Here is a 27,141-nt window from a genome sequence, read left to right as displayed (position 1 = left end):
ATTTCAGTTAGTCTCTATTTTCTACATGTGTACATTACAACAATTGGCATTTTCATTCAGTTTAACTGTTGTCTATATTGTTGTAGTCACAATAACGACTACCATTGTGCTGTAAATGAAGGTTACTAGGTTTAGAGGACATCCGAGGAAAAATAAGTAGTGGATAGGTGAAATAGGCATCCAACAGAGGTGGTATAGGCTAAAATAATGCCGCCATGTGTAGATATAGGTCCCTGACTTAGCCCAAAGGCGAAGGATATTACAAACTTTGAAAACACTACAAGCAGTGTTCCCTCTAAGCTGTGCAATCTGGAAATTATAGAGTTAAACCTGTATCTTACTAGGAAACATCCTGCAGATTGTGAATGCAAATCTTTCGGGTGGAGCCCTCATTAGAGTGACCTTTTAACTCTTTCCTTTCCAGATTGCTCAGCTTAGAGGGAACATGGACTACAAGCACTCTGTTCATTCAAACTGCTGTTCTATCAATACAGCATAGAGAAGGGAATTTTTTGTACATCTACCACATGTTCATGCGCATTACAGCCGTGGACATCTCGTTCCCAAGGAAACCACTCAAGACGGCTTTACACACCGCGGCTATCCAAGGAGGGGTCTAAAGGAGATTGGAACATTTGCAGCCCTGCTAGGGGTAAGTCTCTCGTCTGATTCGTCCTGGTACCACAACAATTCAGTGGATTTGCTTTCACCAATACCTTTAGCCATTTGGATTTACGGAATACGTTTCCTCTTAAACATTGTGACTAGATCGTCTTCTATATCACTTACTGTGGATTTATCTGCTTATATCCACTGAAGTAGCCATCACACTTTGGACTAATTGTTTTTTTTGATTGTATATATGGATGGTATGAATCATATGTATTTTATTTATCAATAAATGTGGTATATTTATAAGATCTGCCAGCCTAATAGATACATTTTATATACCAACATAATTATGGTTATTTAATCACTACTCCTTCTGGCGAACCCTATTAACTTGTTGAATTTGCATATTGAAGAGATTGGCAACCTTCTATAGGTGTTGCGGCAATTAGGAGATATTCTGTTTGTTTTTAATATTTTAAAGAGGTTCCATACGGTTGAAGCATATACAGACTTTTTTTGTTATCCATAATTGATTTTTTTGCCTACTGTGCATAGAGACTGCTACTTACTGGGGGGTATATCCCAATTTTGCTTCTTATGTTGTACCTTGTTTATGCCCTCCTACAATACTATTTTGATGACATTTTTTGGATATACAATAGAATTGTTTACACTACTGTAACGGGTTGCAACCCTTGTGTCAAATTTGGTTTTATACATGCACGCAATAAGTTGCATTTCTATTCTATTTATAACCTTTATATTGGTTACTGTATTGCAGCATCTAATACATCTATTTATCCTTTCAATATTTAAAACAAGGTCAGTACCCACACTTTACTTTTTGCGCCTGGGGCCTCATTTTAGGCAACAATACTGTTATGGTTTTGGAAAGGAAGAGTTGGAAAACAACATAATTTCACTCCCAGAGACAACAAATGCAGCTTTTCTAGCATTGGTCACCCTGAACAATGAAACAGTTTTTTATACCTGACAATCCTCCCACAGCCTTGCTTGATGGGCAGGTGACACTCCCACCTTTCCTTTAAAAAGGAGTTCTGATCAGCTGCTCTGAGTTCAGACACACCCTGTCAGTCTGCTGTGGGAAAAGACACTTCCAAACCATATACGTTAAAGCAAACTGTATACTATTATCTTGTGACACCTGTTTATCTTTCAACCAGGTGCAGTGCTGCACCAATGTGGTACTCTGCTTGCATCATTTCTCTGCAGACTGCCAGCTAGGCAGCTTTCTAATGCAGAAATGTTGATAGATTCTGTCCTCATCAGGATGTCTTACAACAGTGGCCATTTTTTATGGGGTCTAAAGACAAATTAAGAAGGAGAGAGGACATTGGGCGGTTCACCTTGTCAATTCCAAGGGTTTTCCACAAATACCATTAGTTGATATTGATGTTAGTAGTTTATTGCAAAAGTTTTTTATTAGGGCTATAAAGTCTTCCCCAAACTCTCTTGTTATCAATATATGTGTCATGAAAGTCCATTTGTTTTATTATTTTTTAGGTGGCCAGACTTATTAATATTAATTTCTAACCTCTATTTGTAACAATCAGTTATAAATTTCATCAATGAAACATTAGTCAATATAACAATTTAGGTAAAATACAAAGTATTAACTCACAAAACAACAAAAAACAGATATATGATATCTGCAGTACTGTTAATGGTAATGTTTTCATACTCTTGCATACACAAAAATGATGCCAAAACCTCCCAGCAAAAACAAAAAGGCATTCCTTAGTACACTCATGTACATACCTGCTAGCAAAGTGCTCTATTCTTGAATGTGTGTCAGCATGTGGAAGCATTGGAGAAGATAATGGTCTGAAATATAGGAAAAGAGTATATTTAAATGGAAGGATAGATATAAAATAGACAATTGAATGTGACATGTTTTGCTGTCATGACCACAACATAATGCATAGATAGGCAACATCATACACTTTAAGGACGGCAAAAGCTGCCCTCTGACCCTAAAAAGGGCCGCATATTACTATTAATCTCTGTAATAAGTTCAAACAATAAATGAAAGAAAGAGACACCTATCAGTAATAACATATCAGCAGGCACTTTTAACAAGTGTTACAAGCTATAACAAACAAATCTGACAATAAAGGAGGAAGAAGCTGGAGGCCCAAATGAAAGGTCAGAGGACCACATGCGGCCCCTAGGATCATCTGTTGCTCATCACTAGCGTAATTGATATTAAAGTTGCAAAATTTAAAAGTGGAGTACAAGACAAGAAATCAGAGAAAAACATGGTAATTTAAATTTAGGGAAAAATTCTAAACTTTACAAATGGGGAGAAAATTTAGGATTTATGTCTAGTTATCATAACGTCTGAACTGACAACAATTAATATATTAAATAATGGTGGTGACTCACATCTTATATCAACTGATAACCTGACATTTAACAGTTACTGAATAATTTGTGCTAACTGACAAATGCTTGTTCACTATAAAGTTGTTTATATTTAATGTTAATTTAATAGTCTCACTACCCTGCTTGCATTTCAGAAGGCTTGTGCATTGCCATATATATATATATATATATATATATATATATATATATATATATATATATATATTTCATTTGTAAACTACCAAATGAAGAGGCCTTAGATCCTTAAAAGATTTATAATTATTATTTTTATCTTAAAAAACATTCCACTATTATCACTATTTTTTTATCTACAGGGCAAGCACTTGATCATTTGGTTTTACTATACATTTACACAAAGGTTATAATTAAAAATGTATGTGTCTGTTATAAAATTACATTCCTATCAGATAAACAGTTTTAATTAATGTTATATTAAAATATACATTTAAAGTGTACATATAGTTGATAAAAATACATAATATCTTGTATTATTCCTAGGAATCGTAATTAGGATGATCAAAGTCTCACGTTTCAATAACTTCAGCTTCAAGCACAGATTGCACAGGTAGATAGCCCCGCTGTGGGTGTTTGCTAAAGTACTGACGAGTTCTAAATTTATTCTTGAGAGTGGTAGCAAAATCCCTCATTTTCTCTCCCGAGGTTGTCTACAAACAAAATGGAAATGTAATTGCAGTAACTTAAAAAAAAATTGTACAATAGCAGAGAAAAGCTAACATAATATAGCCAAATTAAAATATGTATTCAAGTGTCATAACTTTAAAATATTTTTTCAAATTTTGTTCACATCAATAAATCAAACATATTATAGCTGTGGAATTTTTTGCCTCCTTTAGCCCATAAAACAGAAAACTGCATATTCATTTTAAAAAAAATGCTATAATTGTGAATACAACTAACCAGCAATTACTTATGTTATATTCCCATTCTCACACATAATATAAAAGGGGCACAAACCTTAATACTTAATATTTTATTATGTAATCAGTCATGGCCTAGCAGATTGGAAGATATTGCAGTTAAACCTGGTCTTATGAGATGAGTGATCATCCAACCAATAATGTAGCTAAATGTGTTTTTGGATATCCATCTGACTGCTCTAGAGTATTCAGTAGGATCAATATTTGAGATGGTGAGATGGTGGTTCAACTAGTGGCTATGGTACCAGATAAATGAGCTTATATGAAATCTGTAGATTTTTTATCTTGTAGCATATAAGCCTTTTTTAACCCAACTCTCACACTCCATTGGCAAAAATCACCAATAAGATTAACAACAGAAACTCAACAACACAGTGCAACAATCAAACCAGAACACAGGTCATTGGGGTGGGAACGCAGTGTTCCCCAGAATAATGCAGAGAAAAGGAATGAACAGTAAGTACAAAGATCCCACTTTCTCTGTCATTCTATTTGGGGGACACTGCTACTATTGGACATTCAAAAGCTGCCCCTAGGGAGGGTACACTCAGCCAAACCTGAACACAGACCTTTTCATCCGGCATCCCTTGTTGCAAAAACCTGAAAGTAGTAAAACTTTACAAATGTATGAGCAGAGGACCAGGTAGTCGCTCTGCAAAGCTGAAGCCCTGTTCCGTGCAGCCCAGGAAGCACTCAGAGAGCTTGCACCACATCCATCAAAGACAGGCCCTCCAGATCAGCAGCAGAAATGGATGGCAGAAACACAGGAAGGACAATCTCTTGGTTCAGATGAAAACTCAACCTTCGACTGGAAGGAAGGTACGCACTGCAAGACCACTCTGTCGACATGAATGATCAGGAAGAAGAAGCGGCAGGAAAGAACCCCCAATTTAGAAACACATTGTACTGAAGCAATGGCTAGAATTAAAACCAATTTTCTGCTCAACCACCTCAAATCAATGGACTTCAATAGCAGACATCACCGGTTTGAGGTTCCACAGCACAACAGGTGGCATATAAGACCGTTGAATAAACACCAACCCTGGCAGGAAGGTCTGTACCAGAATGACCACCAAATGCATTGAAAATAAATAGTGCAGAGACCTGCACTTTCAGCGAACTAAGCCCCGCATCCAGTCCCCCCTGTAGAAAGGACAGAAAACTAGAAAGATGGATTTCTGAAATGTGGAAACCACAGGAATTAGGTTTTCCACACTCTATGGTAGTTCCGTGATGAAACTAATTTCCAGGCTGCTAACATGATGTGAATGTTATGAACCCCACAATCAGCAACTATTAACCTCTATACAGAATCTAAGGTGCGAGATGTTTTTCACCATTAGCAGCCACCTTTCCAGGAACCACAGTGTTCACTGGTACTCAGATGCTCCCTGGACTTGATCCTAATAGTGTATAGTTGCTATTGGTTGTGAGTGAGGTCCTGGAGACTCACTACTATGGAGCAACGCACAGACAAAATAAGACAGCACACAAAATATAATGGTTAATATGCAAGCTAGGTCAAATGACAGGACGGTTATATGAAGTCAATAAACAGGTCAGGAGCACAATGGCAGGCAGAGATCCAACAGCAAGATCTAGTAAACAAAGCCAAGGTCAAACACAGAAATCCAGCAGCAGATGATAGTCAAATCTCAGGATAAAGATGCAGGAACTAGACTGGGTACATCTAATACCAGCAAGGCAATAATGGCATTGAGGGTATTTATGCAGGTCTTGGCCAATCAGCTGCTGGGTAGAAATCATGTGAGTAGCAAGTGTGACTGATCAGCCGCTGGGTAGAAAGCATATGAGCAGAGAGTGATGACTGCTCAGCTGTTAAGTAATAAGCAGTGAATCTAGCAAGAGTTTGGTAATCAGCTGCAATGTGGAATTCTCAATAGCAGCTCAGCAACAGACACACAGTACCTCTGATATTCATCAAAATCTGGAATGGATTTCTGAGATAGAGCAGAAAACAAAACACAATGCACCAAAAACGTAACACTTGAGGAAGGGGTCACTGAACTCTCAACAGGATGGCTTAAGTATTTGCCTTGGTTTGGGCTCTAGATAGAGCATCTTGAAATTTATCTCTAACTGTCTTTAATCTGGTGACAGTAATTCCTAAGTTGTCTGTCTCAGATGTTGTGACAGGAAAAAATGAGAAGACTTGAGGATGAAGGCCAGTAGTGCAAAAGAAGGGAGATATCTTGGATGCTGAATGAGGGAAATTATTGTAAGCCAACTCTGCCCACGGATGTAATCCGCCCAGTTGTTGTGAAATTGGGAGATATAGCAACTGAGATACTGGTCCATTACCTGATTGATCTGTTCAGTCTAGCCATTAGACTGTGGATGGTATGCTGACAAGATTGAAAGTTCAGTTTCTAAGGTGTTACAGAAGGCCTTCCAAAAGGTTGCTACGAACTGTCTACCCCTATCTGACACTATAATCTACCACAGCCCAGATGGTATTGAAATGTTTGGACAATGGGAGATCAAATATTAAGTCCATTTTGATATGAGTCCAAGGAATTTTATGGATAGGTAGTGGTTCTAGAAGGGGGTGCTACACTTGTTTGCAGACTGGACATGACTGGATAAAGCTTTGCACATCTTTGTGGAGTTGAGACCACCAAAGAAATTTGGACACCAACTGAAATGTTTTGCTAACTCCAGGGTGGCCGGATTTTTTGTCGTGGGCTTCCTGAAGAACTTTAGATCTTAGTTCCCTGGGTATAAATTATTTGGAATGGGGAGTCTGGGGTGGAGCCCATTTTTGTCCTTGTTGTAAGTGAGTGGATAAGTCCCTAGTCAAGAACCCGATAATCCTGACAATAGGATCTGGAGGTAATGGACCAGTTTGATAAGGCCTAAAACTTCTAGACAGGGCATCTGCCATCACATTTTTCGTTCCAGGTCGGTAAGTGATAATGGATGAAAATCTGGAGGAAAACAATGACCAACAAGCCTGTCAGAAGTTGAGCCTTTTTGCAGATTCTATATAGTCAAGGTTCTTATGATCAGTAAAAATTGTGACCACATGCTTGCTTCCAACCAATGGTGCCACTACTCTCTAGCCCATTTAACTGCCAGCAGCTCATGATTCACCTCATTATAATGACTCTCTGCCACCGTAAACTTTCAGGGGAAATAAGCACAAAGGTGCATCTTGTGATCTGTAGAATTTTTCTGAGAAAGATTTGCACAACCCCCGATATCTAATGCATCAACGTCAATAAAGAAAGGTTCTTTTAAATCTGGATGGATGAGGACTGGACTTGTACAGAATGCTTCTTTTAAGTTAATAAAAGAGTTGGTGGCTTCCGGAAGCCAGATGTTTGGGTCTGCCTCCTTTTTGGTTAGAATAGCTAATGGAGCTGCAAATGAGGAGAATCCTTGCATAAATTTCCAATAATATTTTGCGAACCCAAGGGATTGCTGTAATGCTTTTAGGTTGGTGGGCTGTACCCATTTCTTGTATAGCTTTAAATTTAAAATTGATCCATGGAGAACCCACCAGTCGAGATGATATAGCCCAAAAAGGTTACAGGTTACCTCAGAAACTTTGAACTCACCTTTCTCTAATTTGGCGAACAGATGATTCTCTCAAAGCTTCTGGAGTACTTGATACACATGAAAACAATGAAAATAGAGCTAGAGTAAATTAAAATGTCATCCAGGTAAACGATGATGAACTTGTTCAAGACATCGATTAAGACTTCATTAATAAGCCCTGGTTACTTAGCCCAAAAGAAATTACCATATATTTGTAATGCCCCATATGCGTGTTAAATGCTGTTTTTCACTTGTCCCACCCTCCTTTATCCAAACAAATTTATATGCCCCTTTGTCGACTTTGGAGTATATAACTGCTTGCCTTAACAAGTCCGTGATTAGGGGTAATGGGTACTGGTTTTTCAGCTATCTGATTAAGCCCTCGGTAATCAATGCAAGGTCAGAGTCCCTCATATTTTTTGTGGACAAAGAACAGACCAGTCCCAACTGGAGATATAATGAATCCCTTTTTAAGGTTTTCAGAAATATACATCTTTGCAGCTTTAAGTTCTAGAGGAGAGAGTGAAAAATAAACATTGTGACTGGATCACTGATAAATAACTTATTTGGGGCTGGATCATGTAGCAATAATTTATTGTAGAATTGTATCTCAATCAGAGGTGCAGTCACTAATGTATAATTTGAAAGACACTTATCGTGTCACATTGGGATGTGTGTTGTATGCAAGTGTCATTGTATGCAAGTGTTAGTCTGTGCTAAAGGAAGTATGTTTGCTGATAGCAGGAAATGTTAGGTAAGTCTTTATGTGAAGTGACAAAAACCTGTCACTTCGCTGCCTGGCTGTCTAGCGTTACTGGATCTCAGACAATGCAAACATCAAGTTTTAGCACATAAAAGAGAAGTGTAAATATTGTTAGCTTTGCACTGCATGTAAATCCATGTTTGGTTAAACAAATTGCATCCTGATTCTAAAAATAGCCTGTGGGGCTGTGTTCAAATCAGTATAAAGTGCCCTGTCTTGTATTGAAAATTGTTCTTTCTTGCTTCATCATGGTAGCTTCAACCAGTGTGAGCAAATAAACATCACTTGCTTCAAAGACCTGCTTGGAAACTTCTCTATCCTGTGAGCTACAGATTAGTCCCAAATTCTAATCCGTTCCTGGCTGTTTCTGAGGTTTGGACCCAGCTTTCTCCAGTACCAGCAGTCTGCCCGCTACTCAGCAACTCTGGCCAGTGTGATAGGCCAGGGGGGATCCATCCATGCAACCCTGATCAATCAGAAGAGGTCAGGAGTACTAGCCCAGGTACACCAGCAAGGTGTACATTATCAGCGTCAGTTACACAGAAGAAACCCGGTATTGGATGCCGGTAAGGAGTCCAGTGGTGGCAGTATTTTTAAGCCCCTCCCACTGCGGCAAGAGGGCACATTTGGGATAACGAAAGGGAACGGTGGAAATGTAAGCCCAGGCGGTTCCCAGCAACAGCAGACAGGGTGGCATAGGCGGTCCATCCTGTCACAAACATCCCTTAGGTAGCTTGGATCCGGGAATTAGCTCAATAACGCAGTTGAAGGTTCGACGTGGTGGAAGGGTGTCTGCGGATTGTTTGCTGAAAATATCAGCATAAGAGGTATACTGAACTGGAAGTTTAGCCTCCAATTAACTAATCAAATGTATGGATAAAGAGAAGCAAGACTGACAACAGGATTCACTTCAGAAAGTAATCTGTCCATGGGACCAGTTTATGCAAGAATTGTGAATGGTAAGCCATGGATATTCTTCCTGTGCATGGGCAGTCGCTCATCATTTGGGGATTGAACATGATTAGCCAAGGCTTGAGTAGGATCCATAATGTAGAGCCTGTTTGTTGTGCCTGGAGTTAATGTTATAAACCACATAATTAGCAACTAATAACCTCTATACAGAACCTATGGTGCAAGATGTTTTCACCATTAGCAGCCACCTTTCTCAGAACCACACTGTTCACTGGGTACTCGGATGCCCCCTGGACTTGATCCTAGTAGTGTATAGTTGTTATTGGTGAGTGAGGAAGAGTCTGAGATAGAGCAGAAAACAAAACATGGAGCAGTGCACAACCATAGATGACAAATTTGTTGCCTTCAGAATACCCCAGCTTCAATGGCTGCACCATTAAAGTCAGCCAAAGAAGGTGCTGGTGAAGAAATGGGACAAAAACTACAACTCATGTATTATAAAGGATAAAACACTCCTACTTTGAAAAATTAGTCAATTAGAAGCCACTTGTATTTCCATACATCAAAGTTGTCAAAGGACTTTATGGTGCTAGAAGATGTCAGTGAAAGGGGTAGCAGAGGGAGGAAGAGGCAGGCCAGTTCTGAGCTAGGCAATCCCAGCAGATTTGCCAGATTGGATGAAGATACTGTGGAAGGCAGTTCAGAATTGGTAGAGTTGGATGACACTGCTTCCTCTAGCAACCAGGGGAATGGTCTCTCCAGCACAGAGGGGACCAAAGTTACTCAGGCACCCAGGCAGATTGTGGTGGTAGGGGATTCAATTATTAGGAAGGTAGATAGGGCAATCTGTTACCGGGACCGTGCATGCCGAACAGTGTGTTGTCTCCCGGGTGCTCGGGCTCGGCATATTGCGGATCGGGTGGACAGATTGTTGGGAGGGGCTGGGAATGACCCAGCGGTTTTGGTGCATGTTGGCACCAATGACCGAGTTAGAGGAAGAAGGGGTGTCCTAAAGAATGATTTCAGGGACATAGGTCGCAAACTTAAGGCAAGGACATCCAAGGTAGTATTTTCGGAAATACTACCTGTGCCACGCGCTAGTCCAGGGAGGCAGCGGGAGATTAGGGAGGTTAATGCGTGGCTAAAAGATTGGTGTAGGAAGGAGGGTTTTGGATTCTTAGAGCACTGGGCTGATTTCTCGGTCAGTTGCCATCTTTATTGTCGTGATGGATTGCACCTGAATGAGGAGGGGGCTGCAGTGCTAGGGGAGAGGATGGTTAGAAGGTTGGAGGAGATTTTAAACTAGGCTCCGGGGGGGAGGGGCAAGCAAGTATTTATGGGATAGACATTGAGAGTAGTAAGGAGGAATTTAACAAGAGTAAAGAGGGTGGAGAGGGGGGAAAGGGAAGCATAGCCGATAAGGAGCGGCCCTTTTTAAAGCAAAAAGAAATACCTAAGGGAGCCAATAGACTTAAGTGTATGCTTGCAAATGCAAGAAGCCTGACAGGTAAAATGGGGGAGTTAGAACTAGTAGCAATGAATGAGCAGTATGATATTATAGGTATTACTGAGACCTGGTGGGATGATACACATGACTGGGCAGTCAACTTGGAAGGCTATTCTCTCTTCAGGAGGGATAGGGTAAATAAAAGGGGAGGAGGAGTATGTCTTTATATTAAGCCAGAATTAAAACCAAGTATTCAGGAAGTTATATATGAGAATATTGGTGATAATATAGAGGCATTGTGGGTGGAAATATCCAGCGGAGGAAAAAGTTCAGAGAAGTTTCTGATAGGGATATGCTATAAACCGCCAGATATTAGTACGATTGAGGAAGCCCAACTTCTACAGCAAATTGAAAAGGCTACACAACTAGGTCAAATTTTAATTATGGGGGATTTTAATTATCCGGACATTGATTGGAGTACTGAGACCTGCGGTACAGCTAGGGGAAATAGGTTTCTGAGCACGCTAAAAGACCATTACATGTCCCAATTAGTTGAGGAACCAACTAGGAACCGGACTATACTGGACCTAGTAATAACAAACAATGTAGACGTAATATCAAATATTCAAGTAAAGGAGCACTTGGGAAACAGTGATCATAATATGGTCTCATTTGAAATTAGTTTCCAGAAACAACAGTATAAGGGATCAACTAGGACTTTAAACTTTAAAAAGGCAAATTTTAATATGCTAAAGGAGTCTATAAAGAGCATAGACTGGGACAAAGCCTTTGAAGGAAAAAATACGGAAGAAATGTGGGCTGTCTTTAAAATGTTGTTGGAAACATACACGTATAAGTTCATTCCTATGGGAAATAAATGTAAAAGAATTAAGTCTAAACCAATGTGGCTAAATAAAAAGGTAAGAGAAGAAATGCAAAGGAAGAAGCATGCATTTAAATTGTTTAAGTCTGAAGGGTCAGAGGAGTCCTTCCATAGGTACAAGGAATGTAATAAAACATGCAAAAAGGAAATTAGATTGGCTAAATTAGAAAATGAAAGGCACGTTGCAAAAGAAAGTAAGACAAACCCCAAAAAGTTTTTTAAGTATATAAATGGCAAAAGGATTAAAAAAGATAATATAGGACCACTAAGAAGTGAGATGGGTGAATTGATAAATGATACTAAGGAAAAAGCAGAGATATTAAACACGTTCTTTTCTTCAGTATTTACCAGAGAGGAACAAATGGCAGGAGTAATACATAAAAATGGAAATGAAACCATGCCATTAATTAATACTTGGTTGTCAGAGGAAGAAGTCCAAAGGCGACTGAAGAATATTAAGATAAATAAAGCTCCAGGTCCAGATGGCATACACCCAAGGGTCCTTATGGAATTAAACTCGGAAATAGCTAGACCGCTATTCTTAATTTTCAGAGATTCAATCTCATCAGGCTCAGTACCAAGGGATTGGCGAATAGCAGATGTGGTGCCATTGTTTAAAAAGGGGACGAGATCACAACCAGAGAACTATAGACCTGTAAGCCTGACATCAATAGTGGGGAAACTACTGGAAGGTATTTTAAGGGACAGTATTCAGGATTACTTGGTACGCAATAAAATTATTAGTGGGAATCAACATGGATTTGTGAGGGATAGGTCATGTCAAACTAATCTAATTAGTTTCTACGAGGAAGTTAGTGGGAACTTAGACCAGGGCAGGACAGTAGATGTGGTCTACTTAGATTTTGCAAAGGCCTTTGATACAGTGCCACACAAGAGGTTGGTTTACAAAATAAGGGAATTGGGTCTAGAAATCAAAATTTGTACTTGGATCGAAAACTGGTTAGATAATAGGGAACAGAGAGTTGTGATAAATGGAACATTTTCTAATTGGTCAAAGGTCTTAAGTGGAGTTCCTCAAGGTTCCGTGCTGGGACCACTCCTTTTTAATATATTTATTAATGACCTTGGTGATGGTTTAGAGAGTAAAGTTTCTATTTTTGCAGATGACACTAAACTCTGTAAGGTAATAAAATCAGAGCAATATGTAGCTTCTCTACAGAGGGACTTAAATAAACTGGAGGATTGGGCGGCTAAATGGAATATGAGGTTTAACACAGATAAATGTAAGGTTATGCATTCAGGGATCAAAAACAAGAACGCAATCTATAAATTAAATGGAATTAATTTGGGAGAATTTATAATGGAAAAGGATTTGGGAGTGCTCGTAGACAGTAGACTTAGCAATAGTGCTCAATGTCAAGCAGCAGCTGCAAGGGCAAACAAAGTATTGGCATGCATAAAAAGGGGCATAGATGCAAGGGAAGACAGTGTAATTTTGCCACTGTATAAATCATTGGTAAGACCTCATCTTGAATATGCAGTACAGTTCTGGGCACCACTCTATAAAAAAGATAATTTGGAACTAGAAAGGGTTCAGAGAAGGGCGACAAAATTGATAAAGGGTATGGAGTCATTAAGTTATGAGGAAAGGTTAGCCAGTTTAGGCATGTTTACTTTAGAAAAGAGGCGTCTAAGGGGAGATATGATTACTATGTACAAATACATTAGGGGTCAATACAGAGAGCTTTCATGGGAACTTTTTACCCCAAGGACCATACACAGGACACGTGGTCATCCCCTAAGGTTAGAGGAGAGGAAATTTCACAACCAGCAAAGGAAGGGGTTCTTTACAGTAAGGGCAGTCAAGATATGGAATTCATTGCCAGGGAAGGTTGTGATGGCAGATTCAATAGATATGTTTAAGAAAGGGTTAGACAAATTTTTAGCGGAAAGGTGTATCCAGGGATACGACCGTTAATTTAAAATAAAGGATAGTAGTGGATATAGGGTAAAAATTGGATTGCAATATGGAGTCTGGGGGGATTTTCAAAATTGAAACAGATGGGCGGTTGCCTACTCCGGATTAATTTCAAATATAAGTGCAGGATCGCAGGAGATCCAAAATAGATTGAACTTGATGGACTGGTGTCTTTTTTCAACCTCATCAACTATGTTACTATGTTACTATGTTACTATGTATAAATTTAGGGAGAGTGGGGCTCATATGTGAGAAGAGAATGGTGGGTGAGCATACGTGAAAAGGATAGATGGATGGACATATATGACCTGCTGTGGAGTCAGGTGGAGGGTCTTCTTTAAAGTATCTCCCACTGCTCATTGCTGCCTCATGTAGGAAAGAACTTTGACTAATGTTTCCAGCAGTCACAGACATTAGTGAGCAACACCATGAGCTGTGAACTGAAGTGCAGCACTCTAACCGCTACTCCACTGTACAGTGCAATGGGATAAGAACTGCTGGAGTGGCTAGGTGAGTAGGGGAGACCCGCATCTGGACACCCAATCCCCCCCCCACCTTTCAGCTATGCACAGTATCTAAGTCTAGTGCAAGGATGGAAAGAAAAACTTAATAAATAGTTGACAACAGACCCAATGGGGCATATTCAATTGTCGGCAGAAACGCTGAAAATCTTGCGCACTATTAAGGTTGTTACGATAGTTTTCTCGCTGGATGTCAGCTCGCAGCTCCCTGAGCCGTGAGCTGAAATCCAACTAACTACTACCGTAATAACAGTAGTAGTTTTAATGCCGCGGAAACCCACGACAATTGAATATGCCCCAATGTGTTTGGCCTGGAGTCATGGATCCCTAAATTGACCCAGGAGGTCTCCCCTTCTGCCCCCTGTGAAAGTCAAGTAATTGGATGAAGTCGTTTCAAATTAATAAACATCGATTTAATTGACTTTATATGAAAATATGCGAATAGCACGCTACGGCTTGGAAGGGCTGATTATGCAATAACACTAGCGAACACTTTTAATACATTTACACTCACACATTCATTTGTAAATAGTTCTCCTTAATAAAGTTCCATTACATAGTCTTTCATAATCAAATGTAATCAATTTATAGTTTAATATAATATTGTTAAAACCACTTTATTGATATCTAAGGTTCAGGATACAGGAAATGTATCATGTTTAGTGTCATACTAATCCACTCTTTACCATCAGACATCCGCTGCAATCGGTTAAGCAATCGCACCCTGCGTATGCTAGTTATGGATGATAAAGGAATAATGCTCAAAATGATATTGTATTTGGAATGCTAATAGGCTGGTTTGAACTAGAATTTCGGCAGGCTCCTGACGGAAGACACATAGGCATCAGTTGGAGAGTTGACTCCCACCCTTGGTGAGTATCATTTGAACCGACTTATGACCTGCATTGTACTGGTCTGTCCTAAATCCTGAACCAATGGAAAAATGCCATGACATCACCACTGTTTTTTAGGTAGCACAAACTGTACATAAACCAGGCACTATGACCATCATTCAGTCAAACTGTGACCACAGGCTTCAGGACTGAATGACTGTATGCTGGATCCAGTGCGCTTCGTATGAATCGGCTGTACTTTATTTTATTTAATTGCTATTTGTGACATCTTGCTACTAAATCTCTTTTGTGCATTAGAACCACATTGATCGCAGCGGGCAATATTTATTGATAGCGACCAAATGAACATAACAATTTGGGTGCTCTGAGCAGAAATCATGCGGAAGATTTGCAAAACCTACCGATTTCGGTTTCTCAACAAAGGGTGTAAGACATAATCAGGTAAGAACGCAAATAGTTCTAGGCCTGTTTATCATTCTGTGTTTCAAAACCGAATATCCGCTTTGTGTAATCCAAGGGGTGCTGGTTAAAACAGGGTTTTTTTAAAGTCATTTTGTGCTGTAAATGTGATTTGTTTGCATAGCATACGTATATAAATTTCCCTGTATATTTGCCACATGTTTAAACAGTTGTATTGATAGATAGTCCTGTTGAATTTTATAGTTAAGTGAATTGTTAAAACCTTTGAGACGTTATTACAACTAGAGATGCTTACTGACCCCCGTGTTTTGGTTTTGTTTTTGGTTTTGGATCTGGATTACCTTCGTGTTTTGGTTTTGGTTTTGCAAAACCGCCCTTGCGTGTTTTGGTTTTGGATTTGGTTTTGTTTGGTTTTGTTTTGCTATTTTGATTAAAAATCAATGTTTTTGGGCCTAAAATAACCAAATTCAATGCTCCACCTGTTTGTAGGCTAAGTAATGTAATTGTAAAGCTAATAAATTATCCAAAAAACAGTTTCATTCCTAGTAGGCCTTCAATAATTCTACACACAAACCAGATTGTCTTCCTCTCCATCTATGAATATTGGCAATGCAGCCATCGTCTTTGGATGTATATTACACCCTACACTTATACTTAAATATGTAAAGAAATGGACAAAGGCAGTTTGGTTTCTATCTCTCTAGGCCCCCCTCCAGTTGTTGTAATTAAAAAAAAATTCAGCCGTTATAGACTCTACAATATTAATTGGAATGGAGAAAGACAGTTTGGTTTCGGTCTCTCTAGGCCCCCCTCCACTTGTATAAAATACCCAAAAATTCAGCTTTATAGACTGTACAATATTAATTGAAATGGAGAAAGCCAGTTTGGTTTCGGTCTCTCTAGGCCCTCCTCCACTTGTATAAAATACCAAAAATTCAGCCGTTATAGACTGTACAATATTAAAAGAAATGGACAAAGACAGTTTGGGGTCACTCTGTGTATGACACTCTACCCTTAAGGAGAAATTGCCCAAACAGCAGCCTTTCAAGACGGTAGGTGATATGGAAATGCCCCAAGTCCCTTTCCTCTTTGGGGGTAGATTGCACCCTACACTTACATAGAAAGTTTAAAAAGATGTTATCGTCATCATCTTCAGCTTCATCCTCACCCTCATCAGTGTGTACGTCATCATCACAGACTATCAATTCATCGCCGCTTGAATCCGCCATTAGAGAACAGTCAGTACTTGGATGTCTTGGATGGTGAAGGCCTTCCTCGTGGAAGATGTAGTTCATTTTTATAAACATCATTTTCTCCACATTTTTGGGAAGTAACCTTCTACGGCGATCACTGACTAAGTTCCCTGCTGTGCTGAACACTCGTTCAGAGTACACACTGGAGGGTGGGCAGCTTAAGTATTGCAAAGCAAGTTTGTACATGGGTTTCCAAATGGCCTGCTTTTCTTCCCAGTAAGGAAAGGGACTGTCTGACATTTCCATATCAATTACCTCTTGAAAGTAATCCTCCACCATCCTTTGCATGTTAATACTCATATTGGATGGAGTTATGGGCAAGGTCACACATTTTTGGGAAAAATCCTTCAAACCAGCCCAGATGTTAAACTGTTCTGGTCTGCCCTCTGCATCCTCCCTGCTTTTTTTTGGGAAAATTCAATTCTTTACGAGCAGCAGCTGCTTGAGAAACTGAAGGAGGACATGTCGTCAAGCCAAGGCCCAGTTCAGCAAACAACTTGCTGAGCAATAGCTCCTTGCAAAAGTGCACATCTCGTTCATTTTGAAGCAAAGACTCAATGTAGGTCTTAAACCTTGGATCAAGCACAGTTGCCAAAACGTACTGATCCGAGCTGAAGATCTTAATAACTCGAGGATCATTGTGAAGCGAATTAAGTACAAGGCCAACATACTTTGCGGAATTGCTTGCTTTCATCTCCTCCCTCAGTTTCTCAAGCTGCTTTCCAATAGTCTAATTGAAGGAATGACTTGGCTCAAACTAGTAGAATCTGCAATCACTTCACACGCCACAATTTCAAATGGTTTCAGCACCTTGCACAGCACTGAAAGGATTCCCCACTGTGCAAGACTGAAATACATGCCCCCTCCTTTCCCAATGTCATGGCTTGTGCAATACGTTTGGATGGCTTTGCGCTGTTCCTCCATCCTCTGCAGCATGTACACGGTGGAATTCCACATAGTTACCACCTCCTGCTTAAGTTGCTGACAGGGCAAGTTAAACTGCTCTTGGAGCTGCTGCAATCTCCTACATGCTGTGGCCGAATGCCTGAAATGGCCTGAAATCTTACGGGCCACCGAAAGCATCTCCTGCACCTCACGGTCATTTCGTAGGAAGCTCTGCACCACCAAGTTTATTGTGTGAGCAAAACAGGGAATGTAATGGAATTCACCCAGCTGTAATGCTCGCAATATATTGTTGGCGTTATCAGAAATTACATATCCTGGGGAGAGTCCAAGTGGTATAAGCCATGTATCAATCACATCTCTTAGTTTGCGTAACAAATTGTCAGCTGTATGCCTGTTAGTGAAGCCTGTGACAAATGTTACGTAGTGGTGTACATGCTGCTGTTCCTGCTGGTGAAGGTGAATGACCAACCCAGTGGGCTGTCACAGTCATATAGTCTTTGGTTTGCCCACTTTCACTTGTTCACATATCTGTGGTTAAGTGGACAGTGGGCAGAATGGCATTTTTCAGCGCAATCTCTACATTTGTACACATTTTTTGGTATAGTTGTGGAATAGCTGTACGGGAAAAATGATGTTGCGATGAAATTCTGTAACGCGGACACAAAACCTCAATTAACTGTGAAAAACCAGCTGCGTTTATTGTGGATATTGGACGCAGATCTAACACTAACATGGCAGCCATGGCGTCTGTGATTCGCTTGGCTACTGGGTGACTGCTGTCATATTTGCTTCTCCCTAGCAAATGATTGTTTCACAGTTAATTGTTGAAATGTAGGACTGCTCTTTTTCTTGGCCTTCCTCTGGGCTGACGATTCAACCCCAGCAGCAGCAACAGCAGCAGCAGTGGGACTAACGCTTTCTTCAGAGAAATCAATAATAGTGCAGGAGTCATCCAGTCTTAATAATTGGGATGCAGGGCTAACTCCGAGCGCTACTGAGGATATTGATGAGGATGGTGTGGTGGGTGTATTTTGTAGCCGTCGGTATGTCGGTGAGCGGAGGGTCCTAGCTGATGATGGAGTAATTGTCATTTTTTTGGAAGAACTTTCAGCTTTTCCCAACACTTTGCCATGAACTCTCGTCAAATGGCGTAACATAGACGAGGTTCCAAGATGATTAAGGTCCCTCCCTCGACTGACTGTGGCTTGACATACACTACAAATGGCTAAACAGTTGTTGTTTGGATTGGGGTAGAAATAATTCCACACATAAGAAGTGGATTTTTGGGCTTTATGGCCTGGCATGACAATGGCCTTTTTCTTGTCACGTGCCAGAACTGCTGCCACTGGTGCAGGACTGACACAAACAACCTCATCCTCATCAACATCCTCATTAGCGCCCTCGTCACCTCCACAAATCTCCCCCTCATCCTCTTTTATTTCCAAAGTGGCATCCTCAATTTGTGTATCACCGGCTACACTCGCGCTGTTCAGGCACACATCAGCAGAACTGCTGAAAGTGTCCCTCTTTATGGGTACACTAACAGAATGCTCACGATTAGACATCCCACTATTGGATGGACTCTCCACAGGGATTGGTGTTATTTGTGATTCAGAGCAAACATTATCCTCTAATGCCTTACTGTTATCTTGCAGCTCGGCTTTGACGCGTAACAGTAGTTGTGCACCACTTGTAGGCTCTGTAACATTTTTAGATCTGTCACTAATAGACAAAGGTGAAGGCCTCATTCTCTCTTTGCCACTGCGTGTATAGAATGGCATGTTGGCAAAAAAAAAATTATCGGCACTTAAATTTTCCTCAGTTACACTTTTTTTGCGCTTCAACGCGGTAAAGTTTTTTTGGGTGTGTGTTTTTTTGACTGCTTTCAAAAGACTGTGTAGTTTGACATCGCCTTTCCCAGATGACGTACTGGGAACACTACCATCAGGACTGGTGACAGAACCTGGTTCCTGATTCTGCTCATATGTGGACTGCTTAGAATCCATTATGAGCCCAACGCACTTGTAATGCTACAAATTGTTTTAGATACTGCTGACAAATATGACTTTTGACTAAGGGTGTGCACCGGGCACTTTTAGTGTTTTCGTGTTTTGGGTTTTGGGTTCTGATTTGTTTTGACAAAACACCTGACGAAAGGTTTGGGTTCTGACTTAGGGTTTTGGGTTCTGATTTATTTTTAAGAAAGTATAAAAAGTGCTAAAATCTGTTTTTTTGTTTGTTTTTCACTCCTACGCTATTATTAACCTCAATAACATTCAATAACAATCATTTCCACTAATTTCCAGTGTATTTGGAACACCTCACACCTCACAATATTGTTTTTATTCAAAAACGTTGGACCGAGGTAGCTTTCTGGACTGCATAGTGGAGTGGCCCCGGTACCCAATTTGGATACCGGGGCCACAATAAAAAAACCTTAACTGGTCTCAATTCCACTGCACAGCTTTCTGGACTGCGTAGTGGAGTGGCCCCGGTACCCAATTTGGATACCAGGGCCACAATAAAAAAAACCTTAACTGGTCTCAATTCCACTGCACAGCTATCTGGACTGCGTAGTGTAGTGGCCCCGGTACACAATTTGGTACCGGGGCCACAATAAAAAAAATCTTAACTGGTCTGAATTTCACTCTATAGATGGCTGATCCTACATCCTCTGCAGCATATACAGGGTGTAGTTCTAACACGTCAATACCTCTTGTTTTTGACGATGACAGGTCATTTTAATTAATTTTGGATTTGGCCCCAACATTAAATGTAGTTTAATATCTGATACACATCTATCTGGACTGCGCAGTGGAGTGGCCCCGGTACCCAATTTGGTACCGGGGCCACAATATAAAACCCTCAACTGGTCTGAATACCACTGCACAGATGGCGGACACCGGATGCACGTCTAACACCAACATAGCAGTTAAGGCCGCAGTTATTTTTTTTTGGAACTACAAAAAAACAAAACGTAGCAATAGAAATGGCAGTTCGTCTTTTTTGGAAATACAGAAAGAAAGAAAGTAGTAATAGAAATGGCAGTTCCTCTTTTTTTTAAATACAGAAAGAAAGAAAGAAGGTAGAAATAGAAATGGCAGTTCCTCTTTTTGGGAACTACATATAGAATGGAAATATCAATAGAAATGGCAGTTCCTCTTTTTGGGAACTACATATAGAATGAAAATATTAATAGAAATGGCAGTTCCTCGTTTTTTGAACTACACAAACAATGAACGTAGTAATAGAAATGGCAGTTCCTCTTTTTGGAAACTTAACAAGAATTAGAGCATTTTTTTATTCAGAAATGATGAGTCTCTCTATTAGGGTGTAATGCCCCTTAAAACTCCTTTAAATAAAATAGTACGTATTCTATGAGACCCTGTTTATATATTTAAATTGGTTCTGCAAAAATATGCATGATGATCACTGTACAGAGATCTGTAATAGAGCAGCGATTAAAGTGGCCTGATTAAAGGTCATGTAAGATCTTAAAGCACTCACAATTATATAGATACTGTATTCTCGTTAAAGACGCTGCCTAACGTGTATAAAAGTTGGCACTTATATAGCGCTTGCTTCACTGGGTGATGTGAGCAAGCGGAGTGTGTTATTATGTAGAGACCCTATCTAAACATTAATATGATAGAACAAATAGCAGCGCTGTATACGATGTGTGTAGGTAAGGTAAGGATCTCAAATACCATGACACTCTGTTTAGCCTAATCCCTGACAATGTAATATCACGGAAAGCCTATTTGATTATCAAGGCCAATGGCTAGCTTCTGCTAAATTAGACAGAGTATGCAGCGCACGTCTAACACCAGCATAGCTGTGCCGGTGACATGGCCTGCAGGAATATCTCTGATGGAGATAGAACTAGGCCCCAAAGAGCACATAATGCCAAAAAAAGAGTTGCAAGATGGTATTGTCCTTGGGCCCTCCCACCCACCCTGATGTTGTTGAAATAGGACATGCACACTTTAACAAACCAATCATTTCAGTGACAGGGCCTACCATACTACTGTGGCTGAAATGATAGGATGTCCCTAGGTGGCCAAGATCCTTACCCCTGCTTATTTGAGCTTTACATAAGCTACATATGGCCATACATTTGTTGTCCGGATTCGGATAAAAATAACTCCAGACAGAAGAGGTGGATTTTTGGGTCTTCTGACCAGGCATGATGATGGGCTCTTTCATCCCATGGACAACAACTGTTTCCCCCCCTGGTGGCTCATTTATGATAACCCCATCAGCATCCTCCTCGTCAAGTTCCTCCACAACGCCAGCTACATCAATAGCCTCCTTATCCAAATCTGAATCTACACTGTGGGTCATCCTTCCAGCATATGCAGAGGGTGTGCTGCAAATGGTGGATGGAGTCGCCTCTTTCCGTACAGTGATGGGAAGGTCAGGCTTTGCAACCACCAACACCCTTGGACTCGCCTAGGGGATTTGTGATGACATCTGTTTAGAAGACAGAGTTGTTTGCTGTTTTGTTGTTGTTGCTGACAGCATAACTCTCTTCAATTTTTTTGAGAGTGGGGAAGGAGGAGGGCTTAAATCCTTGGGTGAAGCTGAACCACTAGTCCTGAACACGGGCCAGGGCCTAAGCCGTTCCTTGCCACTCCGTGTCGTAAATGGCATATTGGCAAGTTTACGTTTCTCCTCAGATGTTTTTAATTTTCTTTTTTTGCTAATTTTAGTCTTTGGGTTTTTGGATTTTACATGCCCTGTACTAGGAGATTGGGCATCGGCCTTGGCAGACGATGTTGATGGTATTTCATCGTCTATGTCATGACTAGTGGCAGCAGCTTCAGCATTAGGAGGAAGTGGTTCTTGATCTTTCCCTACTTTATCCTCAAAATTTTGGTACTCCATTATATGCAGCACAAGAGAGCGTACCCCTAAACCACACACACTGGGCAAAGCCTTTACAAATTATATGCGGCACAGGAGAGTACCACTGGACTGTAGTTATACAGCAGTACCTAATTTTTGTGACAGCTGAAAGAGTGAATGTAATGTGACTTTGAATTGAAATAGTACTACCTAATTTTTGTGACAGCTGCAAGAGTGAACGTAATGTGACTTTGAATTGAAATAGTACTACCTATTTTTTGTGACAGCTGCAAAAGTGAACATAGTGTGACTTTGAATTGAAATAGTACTACCTATTTTTTTCAACCTAATTTTTTTTTTTTCCGTATAATTTTTTTATAATTTTTTTATATTTATTTTTTTAGAACTTTTTAATAAATTTTTATAACTTTGGAATAATTTAAAAATAACAATGCCCTTAGCGGAACAGAGCACAGGACACAGCACCACTGGAATCAGCAGGACTCAGCACTGCACAAAGCACCACTGGACTCAGCAGGACAGAGCACAGGACACAGCACCACTGGACTCAGCAGGACAGAGCACAGGACACAGCACCACTGGACTGGACTGAGCAGAACACAGCACAGCACAGTACAGCACAGCACAGCACGAGAAATCACAGGACAGAGGACCACCTAACACACCCTCCCTCTTCCCTGATCAATGCCCGAGTAAAGATGGCAGCGGCAAGCGGGGAATTTAAAGGATCCGGGTATCGCGAGATCCGACAGTGGGATTATGAGTCAGAGCCTCGTTTTAAGTTTCGGAATCAGCGGGAATACCCGGACATCGCTCGGATCTGACTCGGAATCACACTGTTCGGGTGGGCTCGGATTCCAGACATCCAAGCCCGCGCATCCTTACTTTTGTCAGCCACAAAAATGAATACAAAAGAATGGGGGACACCCCAAAAGCAATTGGAAGTGGTAAAAATTATTTTTCAGACTGCTGGCAAACAAGACTTTTGACAGACAGAAATATTAATGCAAAAGAATGGAGGACACCCCAAAAGCACTTGGAGTGCTAAATATTATATTTTTAGTCTGCTGACAAATAGGACTTTTGACAGCCAGAAATATTAATGCAAAAGAATGGGGGACACCCCAAAAGCACTCGGAGTGCTAAATATTATATTTTTAGTCTTCTGACAAATAGGACTTTTGACAGCCAGAAATATTAATGCAAAAGAATGGGGAACACCCCAAAAGCACTTGGGAGTGCTAAATATTATATTTTAAGTCTGCTGACAGATAGTACTTTTGACAGCCAGAACTATTAATGCAAAAGATCGGGGGACACCCCAAAAGCACTTGGGAGTGCTAAATATTATATTTTAAGTCTGCTGACAGATAGTACTTTTGACAGCCAGAAATATTAATGCAAAAGAATGGGGGACACCCCAAAAACACTTGGGAGTGCTAAAAATTATTTTTAAGATCGCTGACAAACAGGACTGTTGACAGGCAGAAATATTAATGCAAAATAATGGGGGACACCCCAAAGCACTTGTAGTGCAAAATATTGAAAAAAAAGACTCCTCTATCCTCCTCTCTTCTCTATCAATTGTTATCAGAATTGGAATCAGAATTGTATTCTCTGTCCCTGCTCTAATCAGCCTGTGACTACACCCTGCTCTCTCCCTCTGTCAAATGGCGATGGATTGCTGTGGAGGCAGGTATTTATAATTTTCAACTATCGCGAGAACTGAGCCCCGAGATCCGACGATGTCACGATGACGTTCGGCCTCGATTTGGAATCCGAGCGGGCGGGAGAGTACCGAGCCTGCACGGCTCGGTACTCGGATAGGCAAATTTCGGGTGGGTTCGGTTCTCGGGGAACCGAGCCCGCCCATCTCTAATTACAACCCATTGGCAAAGTATTTTTCTGCGCCATAAAAAAGGTGTATGTGGATTTTGAATTGTGTGATTGTGCAGATAAAGTAAATTTGAGGTTCCAGGTTAATATTGATAGAAACAGGATATAAAGATAACTGAGGTAAGTATACAAGGTATATTGTGTGACGAAAATGTTTTTTTCGTGGCAATTCCAAAGAGTAATCGTAAAGTTTATTGATAGCTAGTATCTGTAAGCGATGTGATTGGACCGCATGTGTTGCAAACACAACTGTGATTGTGACTTGTGGAGTTGTCGGAGGAAATACGCTGCAAAGGTTGGTATTATTCAATATTTAGTGCTAACAGTGGTAAAGTACTCAACAGGAACCTCTCTGGAAAGGCAATATATTGTTTTATGCTGTAAAATGTTGATATTTCCGTCAGTCCAGTAGAAATTGCCTATGTTAGGGAACTCGTTGGGTATGCTGACAATCGCATGTATTGTTTAGTAGTACACAGTAGAGAAGAAGTGAATGGACGCAGCTTACGGAATTCGTCTACAGCCAATAATAATCTTTAGCGGGAGTTTTGTGCCACATGGGTGCTAAACAAATATCTGAGATGGTCGATGAGGTACTGGTTAAAGAAGGGCCGAAAGGGTCGGCAAAGTATATTATGCGTGTGAAATATGCTGCGTACGCAACGGTATACTGTGATAAGTGGGTCAAGATGACCAATGAATGTGTGAAACCCTTTCCTACGGTTGGTAGTTTAGATTCAGAGGTATTAAGTACTGTTAGAGATAAAATCTGTTTGATAAAGTCTTTAAAACTGAGAATTAAACACAACGACTGTTTAAAACTGTGGCAACAGGAAGGGAGCACATGGCAAGGTAGCGCAGGAGTAGTGGAAGGAAGCATTGCAAAGCGAAGAGAAGGGCCTCCACTGCCATATGGTGGACAGGGGGAAAAGTACAGCCGATACCAAAAATGATTTAAAAAAATCACAAGCAATTTATATCCTATATTGAGTAATTTAAAAGGTAAGGTTTCTGAAGAAGATGATGAACCCACTGTTATTTCAGCCATTACCCATGCAATTAACATGCAAGAGGTGCCACGCAGACAAGGAAAGGAAGCGGTCCCACCAGCAGGGGCAGCGGCTGAAATTGGTTAGAGTGTAGAACTCAATAGGCGGGGGAACATTCATTGTACTGAAACAGTAATTTCAACAATTAGTCCAGAATGTAGTGATTTGGTAGGCTTACATCCTGTCCGACAATAGCAGTTCCCAATGGGAAAGCGGGCAAGGATGGTGTAGTTCCCATAAAACATGTAGCAATGCATTGTCCGTGAACTAGATCTGAGCTGCATTCAATTATGTCTGATTTCCCAGACCCTATGAAAGATTTGGCCAAATGTCAGAAATTTGGTAAAGATTTAGGTAATGAACATGAGCTAACTAATAAAGATTGGCGAGTAGTGTTGAGGGCCTGTCTTCCTCCCAATAGTGATATACAAAAGTTTATTAAGGATTGTATGTTGGAGGAAGATAAGTCCTTAACAGATGACGATAATCAGGAAAATATTAAACGTATAACCTCAAAATTGGGCATATACTTTCCAGTAGTAATGAACTGGAGCAAAACTTTTACTATAAAACAAATGGATAGTGAAAATGCATCAGATTATTTTGCCAGAGCCCTTGCAGCAATGCCCAACTACACTGGGATATCAGACACAAAAGATGATGTGCATCACAGGGAGGTAGCTGTTACAGTACTAATGGATGGACTCAGGGAAAATCTAAAGACTAGGGTACAAACCTCTTTACCTAATTGGATGGTAATCACGGTAGATGCTTTTAGGGAGTCTGCTGTGGAGCATGTAAAGAATACAGGCAAGAAGAAAGAGGCGCAAAGTGATAGGTTAATGATGGTAAGTATCCAGGTGTTAGGACTACATACACAACCACATACTCATAACACATATTATAAGGAACGAAAGCAACATACGTCAGTGACTTGTTTTAATTGCCTTAAAGAGGGACACATAATGAAGTACTGTAAAGAGGGAAGATCGGAGCTACCTAGGAGGAAATCACATAGATACCCACAAAGAAAGCATACACAAGTCTAAGAGGTTCCCCAACAGCTGCCTGCACACATCATAGCAGCAAATGCTTTGCGGGAGAACAATAGCCAACACTAGGGGGTAAATGTATCAAAGTGCGATTTTGCCAATCCAGCGATTTTATCGTGAGAGTTGAAACTCGCAGATGTATGAAGCTGAGATTTCATGCAAAATCGCCAGAGTTGTGTTCTGTCAAAATCGCCATTTGCAAACTCCCGATTGTTTGCCACTGCAGCTATACAAGGGGCGGGCTGGGCTGGGGGACAGGGCATCAGCCCCCCGGACCGCTCAGAATTACCGATGATAGGGCAAAATCATTAGGGGATTGGGGAAATCACCTAATACTGTAAATAAAGCTTACGCAAGTAGCGTAGTTCATTGCGCATGCGCTACGCTACTTGCGTAAGCTCTATTTACAGTATTAGGTGATTTCCCCAATAGCGTGGGAAAATCACATAATACAGTACATAGACCTTGCGTTCATTGCGTACCGGACCTCCTACTAGGTAGGAGGTGTTTGCGGCGGCTCCAGCTTTTTTTATTTTTCGTCAAGCAAGATTAAAGTGTCAGGGATGTACAAATATGGGGCCCTCCTGGCCCGAAGCAAAGAAGACTTCTAGCAACAAGGGACCCCTTCTGGGCAAAGCCAAGAAGAGATTTTTCAAGCACAAACTTTTGGATGGTACAAATAATTTGTGACTGGGGCAAGCCGGACAATTGGATGTATAATTTAATTTGGAACTTTTTCAAGCACAAACTTTTGGAAGGTATAAATAATGTGGGACTGGGGCAAGCCGGACAATTTGGTACAGAAAGAAGACATCTTTGGTGAGTATTTGGGGTATTATTATTTTTAATAAATATATGTG

The 27,141-nt window shown here is 40.5% G+C and overlaps 1 protein-coding gene across 3 annotated transcripts in view; it reads right to left on the bottom strand.

The window, feature by feature from the left end:
- Window positions 1-27,141, bottom strand: part of DRP2 (dystrophin related protein 2) — a 280,136-nt gene that overhangs the window by 158,785 nt on the left and 94,210 nt on the right. For 2 of the 3 annotated variants that reach the window (XM_075184671.1, XM_075184672.1), the window contains exons 12-13: window positions 3,547-3,683; window positions 2,392-2,457 (exon numbers count right to left, since the gene is read on the bottom strand). In XM_075184671.1, the coding sequence (XP_075040772.1) occupies window positions 2,392-2,457; window positions 3,547-3,683 (203 nt within the window). Of the gene's footprint in view, window positions 1-2,391; window positions 2,458-3,542; window positions 3,684-27,141 lie in introns of those variants that run through there. The other variant, XM_075184673.1, reaches the window with a different exon arrangement.

The sequence above is a fragment of the Mixophyes fleayi genome, chromosome 9 (assembly GCF_038048845.1).
Source record: "Mixophyes fleayi isolate aMixFle1 chromosome 9, aMixFle1.hap1, whole genome shotgun sequence".
In the NCBI taxonomy this organism is placed as follows: Eukaryota; Metazoa; Chordata; class Amphibia; order Anura; family Limnodynastidae; genus Mixophyes; species Mixophyes fleayi.
The sequence above is the reverse complement of the archived record's forward strand: the minus strand, read 5'-3'. Positions and strand labels throughout refer to the sequence as shown.